This window comes from Odocoileus virginianus, chromosome 12, assembly GCF_023699985.2.
Source record: "Odocoileus virginianus isolate 20LAN1187 ecotype Illinois chromosome 12, Ovbor_1.2, whole genome shotgun sequence".
NCBI lineage: Eukaryota > Metazoa > Chordata > Mammalia > Artiodactyla > Cervidae > Odocoileus > Odocoileus virginianus.
Genome location: NC_069685.1, coordinates 12,577,247 through 12,593,801, shown reverse-complemented (window position 1 = coordinate 12,593,801; position 16,555 = coordinate 12,577,247). Strand labels below are relative to the sequence as shown.

The 16,555-nt window shown below is 37.3% G+C and overlaps 1 protein-coding gene across 3 annotated transcripts in view; it reads right to left on the bottom strand.

Annotated features, from left to right (window-relative positions):
* Positions 1–16,555, bottom strand: part of ANAPC10 (anaphase promoting complex subunit 10) — an 83,008-nt gene that overhangs the window by 18,527 nt on the left and 47,926 nt on the right. Inside the window, exon 5 of one of the 3 annotated variants that reach the window (XM_070474808.1) lies at positions 4,501–4,521. The exons of the other annotated variants lie outside the window; for them this stretch is intronic. Coding sequence (XP_070330909.1) covers positions 4,516–4,521 — 6 coding nt within the window. The 3' untranslated portion in view covers positions 4,501–4,515. Of the gene's footprint in view, positions 1–4,500; positions 4,522–16,555 lie in introns of those variants that run through there. 3 annotated transcript variants of the gene reach the window in all.

Here is a 16,555-nt window from a genome sequence, read left to right as displayed (position 1 = left end):
ATGTTGAGCTTTAAGCCAACTTTTTCACTTTCCTCTTTCACTTTCATCAAGAGGCTTTTTAGTTCCTCCTTACTTTCTGCCATAAGGGTGGTGTCATCTGCATATCTGAGGTTATTGATATTTCTCCCGGCAATCTTGATTCCAGCTTGTGCTTCTTCCAGCCCAGTGTTTCTCATGATGTACTCTGCATATAAGTTAATTAAGTAGGGTGACAGTATACAGCCTTGACGTACTCCTCTTCCTATTTGGAACCAGTCTGCTGTTCCATGTCCAGTTCTAACTGTTGCTTCCTGACCTGCATATAGGTTGCCAAATATTGTTTTAAGAGTTTTACAGGTACTGAGTCATTCCAGCTTGGCAACAGCCATATGAGATACACTAATTTCACCTTCATTTTATACACAAGAAATTTGAGGCCCAGAGAAACTAACTTTCCAAGTTTCCGAGTTAAGCAGCAAAACAGGAAGGAACTCAAACCCAAGCAGACACCTCCAAAGCCCATGCTCTTAGAATGTTTATCAACTCAAATATACAAATGCATATCCAATAGCTATGTGTAACTGCAGCTCTTAGTTTCATGAGATTTTACAAAAAGGCACAGAAGCGCACGCTTTCACAGCCTAGGAGAACACGACTTGTTTCCAAGGCTTTGCTCCCCACAGCTACCATTTACTGACTTCTACCATGTGTCAGGAAGATCTTTGCTTTAATCATCCCAACGCCACAGCCCTGATTTACAGCTGAAGATCTTGAAGTTCATAGAGAGGTTATATAATTTGCTGAGGGTCATCTAGTTGGTGAAAGATGAAGCCAGGACGTGAAAGTGATTTCCCTGCCCAAACTCTGAACAGCACAGAAGGAATAATGTAGTCTTGAAGTATGTCTCTCTGGAATAAAAAATGAGGCTATGATATATTCTGAGATGAGTATAAGGGAATAAATTATTTGCAGTTCAAATATAACCCTACATGTGCTTTAAAGAGATGTGGAACTCTGAAGTGGATAGGGAAGAAAAGAAAGTAACTCAAGTGTGTGCAAGTCCCACAACACTCATTGTTTCCTATTGGTTACTGCACCTAGAAGTAGAGCATGATGTTGGGAATAATTGAAGCTCTTCTTAGAGGTCCAGGCACAGGTGAAAACCCAATATACACCTCCAGGTACACTGAAAATTACAATGCAAACATCTCTAATATTCTCAATAAAGGATTTTTAAAATAACTGAAGTAGTCCCTCATATACTTTGCAAGATTGGTGATTTCCATAGGCCCGATAACTCATATATGTAACAGATACTGTTAACAAAAGTACAAAAAAGAACCACTCTTTACTTTCAAAACTCTCTACCCAAATCTAGAACATCTGTCTAGAATAGTTAAGGTGGAGTCTACAAGATTAATATTATAGGGTAAGAAGTAATGAATTTTGTTACTTTTAAAAGCACTGAGCTAATTCTACTGCTTAGTGCTTAGATACATAAAGTTTGACTTCACCTTGGCCTGAATGACTATCATTTTAAGAAAAATGCTAACTTGTTTCCTAAAACTGCCATCAGTGACATCTGAGTAGAAAAAGCAAAGACATTTCTGTTCTATTCACAAGCACCAACAAACAGCCCAGTGGGGGAATGGCAGTGTGCCAGGCTGCTCGGTGAGCAATTAGGCTTTGTGGCAATCAGCAGACTCAGGAGTCTTAGGCCCTTAGGGAACTAGCATGTTAAGGACTTGGTGCTCTTACCCCCCTTTCCTGGAGGCATGTTGGGATACACCTTGTTTAAATGACAATCTCTTCCATCTACAAGACTGAAAAAAAGATTAAGACAACTGTTAAGTAGCAAATGGAGGAGAACATGTGAGAGATTTGAATGCAAGCATCACTGCTTACTGTACTAAGTATGATAACTGATTTCAGACAGTAATCTCATTTCAGTAGTCAGAAGAATCAATAATTAGAAGGCTCATACAATTACTATAAAATGTAAAAGTACACTTTAATTGGTGAAGAAACTCAGAGTGAAATTCAAAGGCAAAACAACCTGACATTTTCTCTTGATGAAAAATAGTTGGAATGGATAAAAATTCAGTTTTAGCAAAAACATGTGTATCATTACTCCTTTACTAACTTATACATGGAAAGTTTCTAAGAAAGAAAAAAAAACCTTATGGGAGACTGTGGGCATCAACTTCCATTTCACCAAATTTAAACCTGAAGCTCCCTATTATTTCATAAACACTTTCTCTTTTTGATATTTTATGAGTCTGAAAGAAAGGTTGAGGCTGTCAACACTCTGGACTATATTCTGTAAATCTGCTATCTATGTCTTATAAAAAACCAGCAGCATAACAAGAATAAAAATAAATGAAGTATGTAAGATTGAAAGTGAAAAAATTAATCTAAGGACCCATACATATATTTTCTAATATATTTCTTGATTAGAGCAATTAGGCAGGGTCAGTTTAAAGATTTTACTAAATCAATATTGTCAAGAAGCCACCATATTTAAGTATTCGAATATTAAACATCTGAATTTGTCCTGAAGTACAGGACAAGTTTATGATATTTTTATATTCATCTCGCCAAGATACACTTTACTTTATAAATAAAATAGATTTTGAAGGGCAAAAGTCAATATTTAAATCAATCCTTCATATATCTCTTCAACAAAAGCTCATTATTTCTCACCTTTAATGCTTTATAATTTCATTTAAAGCTTTTCATTATTTTATAGTCCATAAACATACATGCCTTTTCTCTACTTCCTGATGTGCCAGGAACAATCGTGTAATATACATCTATGACAACTTAGCCCATAAACAGAATTCCTCACAAATTTAAAATATAAGGACCAACAAATGTTTCACTACACTCAGAAAACACAGAGTCTTTATTCTGAGAGGAATTTTCAGTAAAAAAATGATGTGTGAACAGCAGACACTGATGTTCACACAAGCATACTGCAGACGACCCAGCAGGCGGTTTTCTGTTTTTTTTGGATTATGCTCTGGAGGTGCTGGCACAATGGAATTTCAATACCATAATTGCTTATTTCTCTATGTATCTTTAAAATAGCAGGTAAAGAAAAAAAATCAACTATGAAAATAACAAAACAAAATTGTTTCTCATTCTTCCTTTCAAAGGATGTAATTTATAACCATTACACAAATAGAGAAGAAGCACAAAGGGGGGGGGGGGAGGAGAAATAAAGTAATGTTCCAAAGGTTCAGTTTACAAGGACCTCACACTAAGCTTTTTTTTTCTCTCTGCAACTCTTACTAGAAACAGTATTATTTGCTAAAAATGCACTAGCTGCCAAGAGCCATGGTCCATCTAAAGCAAAATGCTTAAGATGGAAATAGAGTGTTAAGACAGAAAAAAAGGGCAAGATTCAGTATACAAATTTCTGTAAAAATCTAATTTAAAAAAAAAGATGAAGTTTTGATTTGTTATTTTCTTCCTGAAAAATAATTGCAATACTAGATAAAATACTAAAATATATATAGCACTGTATTAAAACAATAAGATGTAATCAAATTCCAAACTTTCTAATTAAAACTCTTTTTTTTTAAAGTTATTGGGAATTCAACACTAGCCTCGGTTCACATGACAGAACAATGGGAAAATTTTCCGAGTGGCTGAACACTAACCCTGACAAGTGTGGAGAGCCAACCACAATACATTACATGGTAGCATAAGCTGCCACCCACGATGCTGAGAGAACAGCTCTCAAACACGTGCGCCGAGCTGTGAAACCTCAAAATCCCTGCTTACACACTGTCTTTCTACTCTAGGTGAAATATGCCATCAGCTCTTTCCATTATACATCTTTTTTTTATTACTGTTTTTGACGCCCATTTAACAATTTGTCTTTTTCTTATCATGAAAAAGATGTCTTTTTAAAAAAGGAAAATGCGACAGGAATGTTATCACTTTCCTACAGTATTACAATGAAGGCTGATATTGGCTGCACAGTTTCTCAGGGCTGATTTTGTAAATCCCTATTACTCCAAATGAGTTTTAACCTAAGTTCTCCCCCCTCTACCCCTTTAAAGACCAAGGCCTGATACTGGTTCACTAAGTTTCTTAAAGCATTTGAAAACACTTGCATTATTTAAGACAGATGGATATATTGCTTTGGTTCTTTAATAAAATACATGGTCTTCATCATTACTCTCCTCCATCCCCATCCCCAGAAGAGAGAGAGAGAAAACAAAAACATCAAAATCTGTCATGAAATGAGTGTTCTCTCTTATTCTGCACCTCTTCCCCACATTGCTTCCTTCCCCCCACTCTGGCACAAATCCAAACCTGTACCAAAAAACAAACAAACAAAAACAAAGTTATTTTAGAATCAAGGATATAGTAGTGCCCCAGGTAATATCCTTCTTACATTGCTGGTAAAACATGCAAATAAAGCAAGACAGTAGGAGCGCAAACATGTTTCATCCTTGTATTACAGTGCTGTGCTTCATCAAAGATATGTTCTTACTGCTCAGAACTCACCGCAAATAATGACTATCAGATCTGTAAAAAAGAGCCAGACATACAGAGGAAGGGTGTAAAAAAAAAAAAGTAAAGACACTAATTTACAGAAATTCAAAGACACCAGTTTTTAGAAATTCAAGATGGTTAAAATCATTCTGAAACTGTGTTTCTCTCTAATGTTTTCCCTGATTAGGTTCCCTCCAAAATTCTCCCGCCTATCCCTTATGCCCCTCACCTCCCCAACTTCCACACTCCATGACCCACTTGCATCCACAGTCTGCTAACTGAATCACAGCAGTCCAGGACAGTTATAGGACATAAAAATTTCTTCTGGGGTTTTCATTTGCAATGTTGTTAGCGAAGAGAATTTTATCTGTAAGTGTTTCTATTATACTGACAAGGTCAATTAGTTCCGTGAACTATTGGTCTTTCTGCCTGATAGCTCAGTGGATTATTCAAGCGGGACCATTCATAACCTATAACCGAATGCAGCCAATTAACCTCTACAAACATGACAATACTGGTATCTAATGGGATTTTAAGTCTATCTTAAGAGAATGCCACAGTAACGTCATTTTCCCCAAAACTGGCTGTTTATTATATGATAGAAACTCTACATTTGTCTAAAATTGAATTTGTAAATTATGATATTATAAATTATATAGAGCAACTTCTATTTTATAGACGTTTACCATAAAAATGTTAAAGCTTTTGAAAAACAATAATCAGCTATGTCTACATTTGCTTATATGGTTTATACGACTAAGTCAAGAATAGGAGAATCCTTTAAAATGCAATATCCAGTACTTTTATCAAGATTTCTAACAAGGTGCAGAAAGCACTACTACTCCCCCCATGGAAGATACTGTGGAAATTAATTTATATTTTACTCTTTAAAAACACAAAAGAGAATTTGCATTAATTGAGTGTTTGCTACACGACAAGCAACATAAATAAGCACTCTGCAAACTTTATCTTGTCTCAGAAGCCCACTGAAAAACACTGCTATCCTTAGTTTATGCATTAGGAATCTAGTAAGTGGCAAAATTGATGTATGAAGCCAGATCTATCCAGTCTGCCAAAGTGCAGTATTTCAACATCACTTGGGGAGAAAAATATGAGATAATCCCCCATCATCTCACAGTATTATCTTGTAGTATCTGGACCACAGAGTATTGCCAGCTTCAAAACTATCCTGTAAAAGAACGATGCCCAGTTATTACTGAGCAACAACTAGAAAAAGATGAATGAATATGGGTAGCTGATACCCATATAATTATATCAACACTAAAGTTGTATTAACAATAAATCAATACTCCAGTTTTTTTCGTTTCACTTCCAACCCAAACGTACTCTGACATATATGAACGTGTATTTGATCCACACACAGGCCTGGGCCCATATATTACCTGCTCACACACACAAACTCATCTAAACTGTCACACTCAATACTCCCAGTTTCTAAGCCAAAGGTATTGTCTATTATACTGGGCCACAAAGAAGTAAAAAGCTATTTTAATACCATATGTCAAGGCATCAATTTTTTTCCAAAGGATTTTTAAAATAAATTTTACGTTTTAAATAGCTTTTTCATAGAGTTAATTTTTAAATCATTTGACCTAGCAAGTCAACTTAACGTATGTTCTAGCAAAAACTGTATTGTGATTACCTCCATTTTTGCTCTATGAATTTCAAACAGAAGCAATCTGTTCGATTGTTTGGCCAAACTGCCCTAAAAGCAAAAGCCTACCACGAGGAGCACACTGTGCATTTCCAAAAGTCAAATACTGCTCTCAAATTCTGTTGTAGGAGCCTTCAGATTGGCGAGAGGGACTTTCAGGGCTTCATTCACTGCTCAGTGGAAATGTTTGCAAAAATATTTATGCAATCAGGACAGACAGAGCTTTTTTGAAAATACTGGCTTGGCTAAAAGTCATGGCAGTTAAGATGTACATAAATGCATTTTTTAAATGGCATTTATACCCTCCTACTCTATAAATGTATTACTACAAATACTGTATTAATTCAAAAGAATACATTCTCCAAAGAAAGGATTTATAAGGACCAAGAAGCAGAATTCAGAGTCATCAATATTAAGTCAGCTTTGCTTATTTTTAAATAAATCTAAATACATGTCATAAGCACAAAAAGTTTCAAGAACAAAATACAAAATCAAAGGAAGTATCCACGTTAGTGAGCTGTTACTTTAGTTAGTAAAGAAAGCTCCAGTATTTTGACACAGTGGCTCAATGTGTGCTCCAGCAGATTTATGCTACTAACTGGATCGTATCCGAAAGATTAAAATTGCTAAACTATTCCTTTACAAAAAAGCACAAAATAACACTGTAGTTTCCAAGGATTATTCTGTATGTTTAATGCAATGCCAATGAAAATTTTATTAAGGTTTAAACAAAAACAAAACAAAACTAGAAAACAGCATGGAATATATGCTCTAACTTAGGACAATTGATACACAAATGCCAAATATCAACACTAAATTTTTAAAAAGCAACATGTCATGTTTAGGTCTGACAGTGAGGAACTGAACTGAATCCAAGACAACCTGTCTACTCTCCATTACTAGCATGTGTGTGTGTGTGAAAGTCACTCAGTCATGTCTGACTCTTTGCGACCCCATGGAATTCTCCAGGCCAGAATACTGGAGTGGGTAGCCTTTCCCTTCTCCAGGGGATCTCCCCAAGCCAGGGATCGAACCCAGGTCTCCCACATTGCAGGTGGATTCTTTATTAGCTGAGCCACAAGGGAAGCCTTATTTAAGCCTATATAAGACACACTTATCTAGCACGTTCCAACCTTGTGCAATCTTGGAAAGGAGTATCCTTACTATGAGTAAGGATAAAGCGAGCAGCCATTACAAAACTTGAGAAAAAAGGAGAATGGAAGGACATAAACTTATGTTGAGAAACTTACTAAGTATCTGATACACTGCAGATGTCTTTACACAGCTTATCTTATTTAATCTTCACGACCACCCAAACAAGAGAAGTATTGTGATTCTCATTGTTTAAAGTAAACAAACAAAGGCTCCAAGAGGACAGAGGAAATGCGCTGTATCACAAAATGAAGAAGGAACAGTACCACGATTTCAACTCTGATCTGACAGACTCCAAAACCTACGCGTAAAGCAGCATGTGGCAAAGACAATCCAGAAACATGTTCCTTCCTCTGGCTTAAGTCTCATCCTTCTGTCCCACTTTAAATACAGGATTTAAAACCCAGGCTGCAGATTATGAAACAGGCTGGGTTTTTGCCCCCATAAGCCAAGGTTAGAGAACTCTGTGTGCAACGGCAAGTACAATATGACTCTGGGGGATAACAAGTTTCAAATGACTATGACTTCAGGTTAAACGGAGTTCAGCGAGTCACGGTAATTTCATGCTACTGATAATCCTGATCCCAGTCAACAGAAATTTTAAATTTGAATTCCATATTTGCCTCTGATAATTCTCTCTCAACATAAGGCAACTCTTCATTCAAAATAAGTATTTTACAGCCAGGAACCTCTCTCAATGGTCTTCATTATTCTTCCACAGAGAAATGACAAAAACTTTAAATGGATAAAGCTAACGTTTAACAACCAGATTTTAGAAACTACCAAGAATAATTTTGACTTGGTTTTTATGCTGTCATTATCTTAAATGTGACACAACTCCCCACATACTATAGCTGAAGAGTGAAGGCAGGCAGGGATTCTTTTCATTCGTCAGTCTGCGCTTACTCCCTCAGTGCCTCTCTCATCACCGCTGGGCCAGGAACAAGAGGCAAGTCACAAGTCTCCCAGATTCTCCCAAGGTAAATTAAAGCCCTGCAGTCAGCATCTTCTCCAGGATCACACGCTTACACCAGAAAGGGGGGCTGCCAGGGTGGAATCAGTTTAAGAACTAGTCTACCTAGAATTCTTTTCTTTAGTGAAGCTAAAACAGATGCCCCTCTGCTATCTTTAAAATAAATACTAGGGCCATTGCAGAAAAAAAAACTGCACAAATATTAACTGAGCACCTGTGTGCCAAATACTTAGGCATGAGGGTGATTAAGGCAGATACTGTCCCTGTGCTAGTGGAAGCTATCAAAGATTTAAGGCAGCTGATAAGAAATATAGCATAAAATTATTAAATGGCAGAAAGGAAAGATTAGGGCACAGAAATACACATAGAATTGTTATTAAGTAGGTCACAAATTTGGCTCCACAGTTCCTGGCAGTCAAAGAAAAGTGGGTGTCATTATTGATTCTGACAGTACAGAGGTTCTTCTACTTAATTATATTCCAAAGAGCTATCATTAAGCCCATTTAGTCATATGTGTGAATTTTTAACTATAAAAGTCAACTGCTAATACCACATATTGGTAACCAACAGAGCTGACGAACTTCTCCCCCTACCCACTGCTCTATTACAACAGTCAGATTTTCATGTCTATTAAAGTCCTTAAGTTGAAAAGTTCTGCAGTAGAGGAACTTGTGTGTGTGTGTGCACGCATGCATAGTAAGAACCAAAACGCTTTTCCTGAATTCAGATCTGGAGGAAATTCTTACTCTGGATCTGTATAAAAAGGTCACTTTGTGATATAGTAGACTACATCCTCAAAATATTTCTAACAGAATTACAACAAATTTCATAATTTCTTATGTGTCTCAAAGTAGGTCTATTGGTTAATACTAAAGAAAAATTCTGTAAAAGCCATTTTATAAAATAATGCAGCCAAAGTATAATGGTTTTAATAGCTAGAGAACATGCATGTCTTCAAGAAATTCCCAATTTTAAAAAATGAGAAAAAAAAAAGAGAAAAAAAAAAAAACAAACAAAAAAAACAAACAAAAAATGAGGAAACTCAACTCTTGGAAAATTAGTCTGAAGATCTGAAAATAAACTTTTAAGACTACTGGCAACCCAGTCATTTTTTACATAAGTTTTATGTGTAATATCTCTTTATTGTAATTCCCGAAACATAGGAAAAGAAAGCTTTTATATTAAGTTTTAAGGGGCTAGCAATATCTAAAATGAGTATAATAGTGAATAATGAAACCAAATACAATATTTTTTTTTTTAAAGGACTATTCATTTAAAGGGCACTTCATGAAAAATAGAAGGGGAAAAAGTGGAAGCAGTGACAGATTTTACTTTCTTGGGCTCCAAAATCACTGCAGACAGTGACTGCCATGAAATTAAAAGATGCTTGCTCCTTGGAAGAAAAGCTAGGACAAACCTAGACATCATACTAAAAAGCAGAGGCATCACTTTGCTGACAAAGGTTCATATAGTCAAAGCTATGGTTTCTGCCAGTAGTCATGTACAGAGGTGAGAGCTGGACCATAAAGAAGGCTGAGCACCAAAGAACTGATGCTTTCAAATTGTGGTGCTGGAGACGACTTGACTCTTGAGAGCCCTCTGGACTTCAAGGAGATCAAACCAGTCCATCCTAAAGGAAATCAACTCTGAAAATTCACTGGAAGGACTGATGTTGAGGCTGAAGCTCCAATACTTTGGTCACCTGATGCAAAGAGCTGACTCACTGGAAAAGACCCTGATGCTAGGTAAGATTGAAGGCGGGAGGAGAAGGGGACGACAGAGGATGAGATGGTTAGATAGCATCACCAACTCAATGGACATGAATTTGAGCAAGTTCTGAGAGAAAGTGGAGGACAGAGCAGCCTGGTGTGCTGCAGTCCATGGGGTTGCAAACGGTTGGACACAACTTAGTGACTGAACAACAATATTCAATTTTCTCACAAATCTCAAAGAAAGTACAGTTAAGGGAATAAGTCAAAGGCCACAGTTATTATCGTATAAGGTTAGTGTAAAAGAAACACTATGTAAAAAATGCATATTGATTGGCAAGATTCACTACAATTAAGTGAAATGGGAGAAAAAGCAAAAACAGAATCTTGAAGGATGATATACTCTGCCTTAAAAACTTAATTTACTCTGTATCTACCATTAAACAATCACAGAGTACCTTTTCCTCAACTTCAGAGGAGTCTACCAAATCTGAATACTTAGGTAAACTCATACAAAACTGAAATTCAGTAAGTTAAAAAATACAAGATTATTTGAACAGGGATTCTTTAAAAACTAGACCCTAAACACACTATTTAGTCTAAATATTTTAGGGTCAGAATCTATGTATTCTCAAAGCTGCTTTCTAAATAAGAATAAATGTATATACTAAAATAGCATTTTTAGTAATTGCTGGCTGTAAGTCTTTTAATAATTATCTTATTGATTTCTATTATAAAATTGGAGATGTTGTCTACAGAAAAAAATGTCAGGGTACTTATTATTATGAAATCTCATGTGTTCACTTAGCAAGCGTGTTCTTCAGGGAAGAAGTGGGGAAAACACTAGCTGTCAGTCTGTTATAATTACTATTTTATATGAGCTCAGTGTGACAAGTAAACCCTAAGAAAATTGCTTACTCTCAGCGGTAGGGAGATAAAGAATATACTATCTTTTATAATAAAGATTACTTTTTAAAGCAGTTTTTTTATTCACAGCAAAAGAGAGACAAATGTTTAGATTTCCGATATACCCCTGCCCCACACAAGCATAGCCTCCCCCATTATCAACATCCAACACCAGATTGGTACATATGTTACAAAGGGTGAATCTCTACTGACACATTCATAATCATCTGAAGTCCAAAGTTTACATTCAGAGTTCTACTCCTATGTTATACGTTCTATGGAATCAGACACATGTGTTAGGTTGGCGCAGAAGTAACTATGGTTTTGCACTGTTGAACTTTGCATTTGATACTGGAATACATTCTTGTGGTATTTGCTCAGCATTCAAATGATCTTTCAATGAATGTGTGGGGGAGAAAGTGGTCTCCCTGTCCTATTCCTCCACCATCTTAGGACCCCCCCCCCACCCAGAATACATTCTTAAATAAATGTGGTTATGTTATATATCATTTTAATACACATTTCTCACTTTACTTTTTTTTTTTTTTTTTTTACTAGTGACATTACTTGCTGTTTATATTTATTTTAGAATGACATGAATGTGAGTAAACTCCGGGAGTTGGTGATGAACAGGCAGGCCTGGTGTGCTGTGATTCATGGGGTCACAAAGAGTCGGACACGACTGAGCAACTGAACTGAACTGATATTTATTTTACACTAGGGAAATGATGTTAGACAAAAAGCAAATTCAAGCGACTTTCTTATTTGAGTTCAAAATGGGTCGTAAAGCAGCACTGACAACTTGCAACATCAACAGTGCGTTTGGCCCAGGAACTGCTAATGAACATACAGTGCAGTGGAGGTCCAAGAAGTTTTGCAAAGAAAACAAAGGCCTTGAAGATGAGGAGTATAGTACTAGGCCATCAGAAGTTGACAATGATCAATCGAGAAGATCATCAAAGTTGATCCTCTTCCAACTACACAAGTGAAAGTGAAAGTGAAGTCACTCAGTCGGGTCCGACTCTTGCAACCCCATGGACTGTAGCCTACCAGACTTCTCTGTCCATAGGATTTGCCAGGCAAGAATAGTGGAACAAGAAGTTGCCAAAGAACTCAATGTAAACTATCCTATGGTCATACAGCATTTGAAGCAAATTGGAAAGATGAAAAAGCTCAGTAAGTGGGTGCCTCATGAGCTGACCAAAAATTTTAAAAAATCATCATTTTGAAGTGCTGTCTTCTCCTATTCTATGCAACAATAATGAACCATTTCTCGATTGGATTGTGACATGCGATGAAAAGTGGATTTTATATGACAACCAGCGAAGACCAGCTCAGTGGCTGGACAAAGAAGAAGCTCTAAAGTACTTCCCAAAGCCAAGTGAAAGTTGCTCAGTCGTGTCCAACTCTGTGCGACCCCATGGACTATACAGTCCATGAAATTCTCCAGGCCAGAACACTGGAGTGGGTAGCCATTCCCTTCTTCAGAGGATCTTCCCAACTCAGGGACCAAACCCAGGTCTCCTGCATTGCAGCCAATTCTTTACCAGCTGAGCCACCAGGGAAGCCCCTCAAAGCCAAACTTGCACCAAAAAAAGGTCATGGCCACTGTCTGGTGTGTTCTGCTGCCAGTCTGACCCACTACAGCTTTCTGAATCCCAGCGAAACCATTACATCTGAGAGGTATGCTCAGCAAATCAATGAGATGCACTAAAAACTGCAATGCCTGCAGCCGGCATTGGTCATTAGAAAGGGCCCAATTCTTTTGCATGACAACGCCTGATCACACGGCACACAACCAACACTTCAACTTTTGAATCAACACTCAAAAGCTGAATGAATTGGGCTATGAAGTTTTGCCTCATCTGACCTCTCACCAACCGACTACCATTTCTTTAAGCATCTTGACAACTTTTTGCAGGGAAAATGCTTCCAGAAATAGCAGGTGGCAGAAAGTGCTTCACTGAAGAGTTCACTGAACCCGGAAGCACAGATTTTTATGCCATACAAATAAACAAACTTATTTCTCGTTGGCAAGAATGTGTTGATTGTAATGATTCCTATCTTGATTAATAAAGAAGTGTTTGAGCCTAGATATAATGACAAAAATTCACCATCTGAAACCACAATTATGCTTGCACCAACTTGATACCATGACATGTATCCATCTTTATAGTATCACAAAGAGTATCTTTACAGCTCTAAAAATCTCAGTCCCAGCTATTCATCTTCCCATCACACTCAACTCCTGGCAATCCGTAATCTTTTTATTCCTCCCCACCCCAGTTTTGCCTCTTCTAGAATGTCACACAGTTAAAATCATACAATATGTAGCCTTTCAAGATTGGCTTCTTTCCACTAAGAATATACATTTAAGGTTCCTCCATGTCTTTACATGGGTTGAGAGTCCGTTTCTTTTTAACACTGAATAACATTCCACTGTCAGTTTATTTATCCATTTACCTATTGAGGGATGCCTTGGTTGCTTCCAAGTTTTAGCAATTGTGAATAAAACTGCTATAAACATCTGGGTGCAGGATTTTGTGTGGATGTAAGTTTTCAACTCCTTTGTGAAAATATCAAAGAGCAAGACTGCTGGATCATACGCTAAGAGTACATTTAGTTTTTTAAGAAACCACCAAACTGTGCTCCAATGTGAAAGCGAAAGTGGCTCAGTCATGTCTGACTCTTTGGAACCCCAGGCTCCTCTGTCCATGGAATTTCTCCAGGCAAGAATACTGGAGAGAGTAGCCATTCCCTTCTCCAGTGGCTCTTTCCAACCCAGGAATTGAACCCAGGTCTTCTGCATTGCAGGTGGATTCTTCCCAGTCTGAGCCAGGGAAGTGGCTGCACTATCTTGCCTTCCAACCAGCCATGAGTGAGAGTTCCTTTTGCTCCGTATCCTTGTGAGGACCGGGTACACTAAGGGCTCAGGATTCTTGTCATTCTAATAAAACGTGTACTATTATCTCCTTTTAGTTTGCATTTCCCTGATTACATATGATGCAGAGCATGTTTTCATATGCTTATGTGCCATTTGTGTATCTTCTTTGGTGAGATGTTCGGTAAGCTCTTTGGCCTATTTTTAAAATCAGGTTGTTTGTTTTCTTATTGAGTTTTTAAAGTTTTTGTATATTTTGGATAACAGTGCTTTACGAGAGGTATCTTTTGCAAATATTTCTCCCAGTCTGTGGCTTGTCTTCTCATTCTCTTAGCATTATTATACATTTCAATCTGAGGTATCTGCAACTATATGATAATTTTGTTCATTTGGTGGCAAAGAATGGGAACCTACAGATTATATAAGATCCAGAATAAGAACTTGTAATCTTCATTATCAAAAATAAGGCAGTAGCACATTTACACAACTATTTAAAAAACACCATATTAATTCAGAACAAGATAAGGTTTCACACAATAAAAATTGTTAGACAGCTAACATCTAAATAATTTCCCTACTACTGTCTCAAAGTTACAGTATCATTCAGTCTGATTCTAGATCCAGAAGTACTTTGAAGGTCACCTCTGCCCTACTTAATTAAGCACAAGAGATCAAGATTAGCTATGGATCATTTTAGCTAATCATCATTTTTAAGCCAATTGCAAAGTAGACAATTTGTTCTGAAAATAGTACTGAGATAGTTGAAGTACTGTTTCTGTTTTCTACCACTAGCTGTAACTGTAAATATAAGAGGAAAGATATCCTATGCCCCCAAACCTACAAATGCTCATAGCCACAGAAGAAAGTATCAATTGGCTTATATTCCCAGAGTTCCTACTCCAATATCTCACTCTTTTCTTCTGAAACTTGTTTTTCTCCTTAGAAATTTTATTCTCCAAATTACCCTGCTTAAAGGCCTTTATAAAATCATTACGCAAAAGCAACCAGCAAAAAGAAAAGCAAATATTTATAAACATGTATGCCAACAACAGGCTTCCCAGGTGATGCCAGCGGTAAAGAACCTGCCTGCCAATGCAGGAGACCCAAGAGTCGCAGGTTCAATCCCTGGGTCAGGAAGATGCCCTGGAGAACATGGCAACCCACTCCAACATTCCTACATGGAGAATCCCATGGACAGAGAAGCCTGGTGGGCTACAGTTCAGAGGGTCACAAAGAGCAGGATACAACTGAGGTGACCTAACATGCATGCACACATGCCAACAACTTTAGCATTACAAGTATCAATAATTTTCAAGAGGATATACCAAGGGAGTAAATAATTTTTAAATACACTTCAAAAATCAATAAACAATCTATCCCACCACTTCTAACTAGTACTAACTGGCTCACTTCGTCAGCTACAGATTTCAATTTTTCTGAAAAACTTGATAAAATGTCTTGGTAACTTGTAATCTAATGTGTGTTTTTTTTTTTAAGGAAAAAAAATGAAAGAAATACATAATGTTCGTTGGCTCCCAGCTAAAAATCTGCTTTGTTGTGTGACACTGGGCAGCTTACTTCACCTCATGGTATATTGCTTGTAAATAAAGGCATCATACTTGGTAAGAAGCTGCTAATTGGTGGCCACATCCAGCAGCAAATATACCTTGTTTGCCCAGAAAGTTTTAAAAATTGGGAAATTTCATATTCATATCCAGATTTATGATTTCTCTTTAAAAACTGTAAGACTGGCAACACTGCACCTATATTCCCTGAGGTAAGACAGGCTGGAACTGAGTATCAGCTGGCCCCCTCTGGATAAGGCAGGGATCAACGGTGGTGCGCTACCTGCCTGTTTGTTCAGCAGATGAGTTTCGGATGAACTAAATTTACCTCTAAAGTTCCTTTCAGTTCTAACAGTCTCATGTTGAGCGTGAGCCCTATAGCACAGGATCTACTTCACCTCCCTAAGTCTCAGCTTGATTTGAATATGGGGATGATACCTGACTACCACGGGAGCTTCGGAGAGACAAAATGAAACTGTGAGTGCTGACTGCTTAGCACAGTGACGTGTAGGAAGTACTTAATAAACCACAGAGCTAACAATAAACACAATAACAGTGAACACAACAACTCAAAAACGATTCTATGATGGTCAGTCCAATCTAAATCAAAACTGAGGGACTTCTCTGGTGGTCCAGAGGCTAGGACTCTGTGCTCCCAATGCAGGGTGCCCGGGATCGATCCCTGGTCAGGCAATTAGATCCCGTATGCTGCAACTAAGAGTTTGCATTCCTCAAGTAAGACCAGGAGCGGCAAATAAATAAATAAATATTTTTTAAAAAAATCAAAATCGACATGCCAATTCTACTCTTCCAAATGCAACACTGGTCCTATAAAAAAAATCAACTATTTGCCTCTAATATTTGGAGATTACTAATTCTTCATTTAACACATGTGAAATAAGAGGCTGACCAAAAAAAAAGTCTTTGATTAGGCTCACCTCAATTCAATATATATTTAAATTATGAAAAATATTTTCGGCAGGTATTTCTTAGCAAGAAACACTGCAGCTCTTTCTGTTGCTACTACTGTTCTAATCAGGGTCATTTTAGTAGCCAGGGATAAAACTCACTCAAAAGTCTACAGGAAGTGGGAGATTATGGAGAAGTTTATATATATATGGGAAACCAGGAGAAAATAAACAACCAGGTATCAGAAAGGTCAGGAAATGAAAAATGCTGGGGTGCCACTTATTCTACCCTATCTGT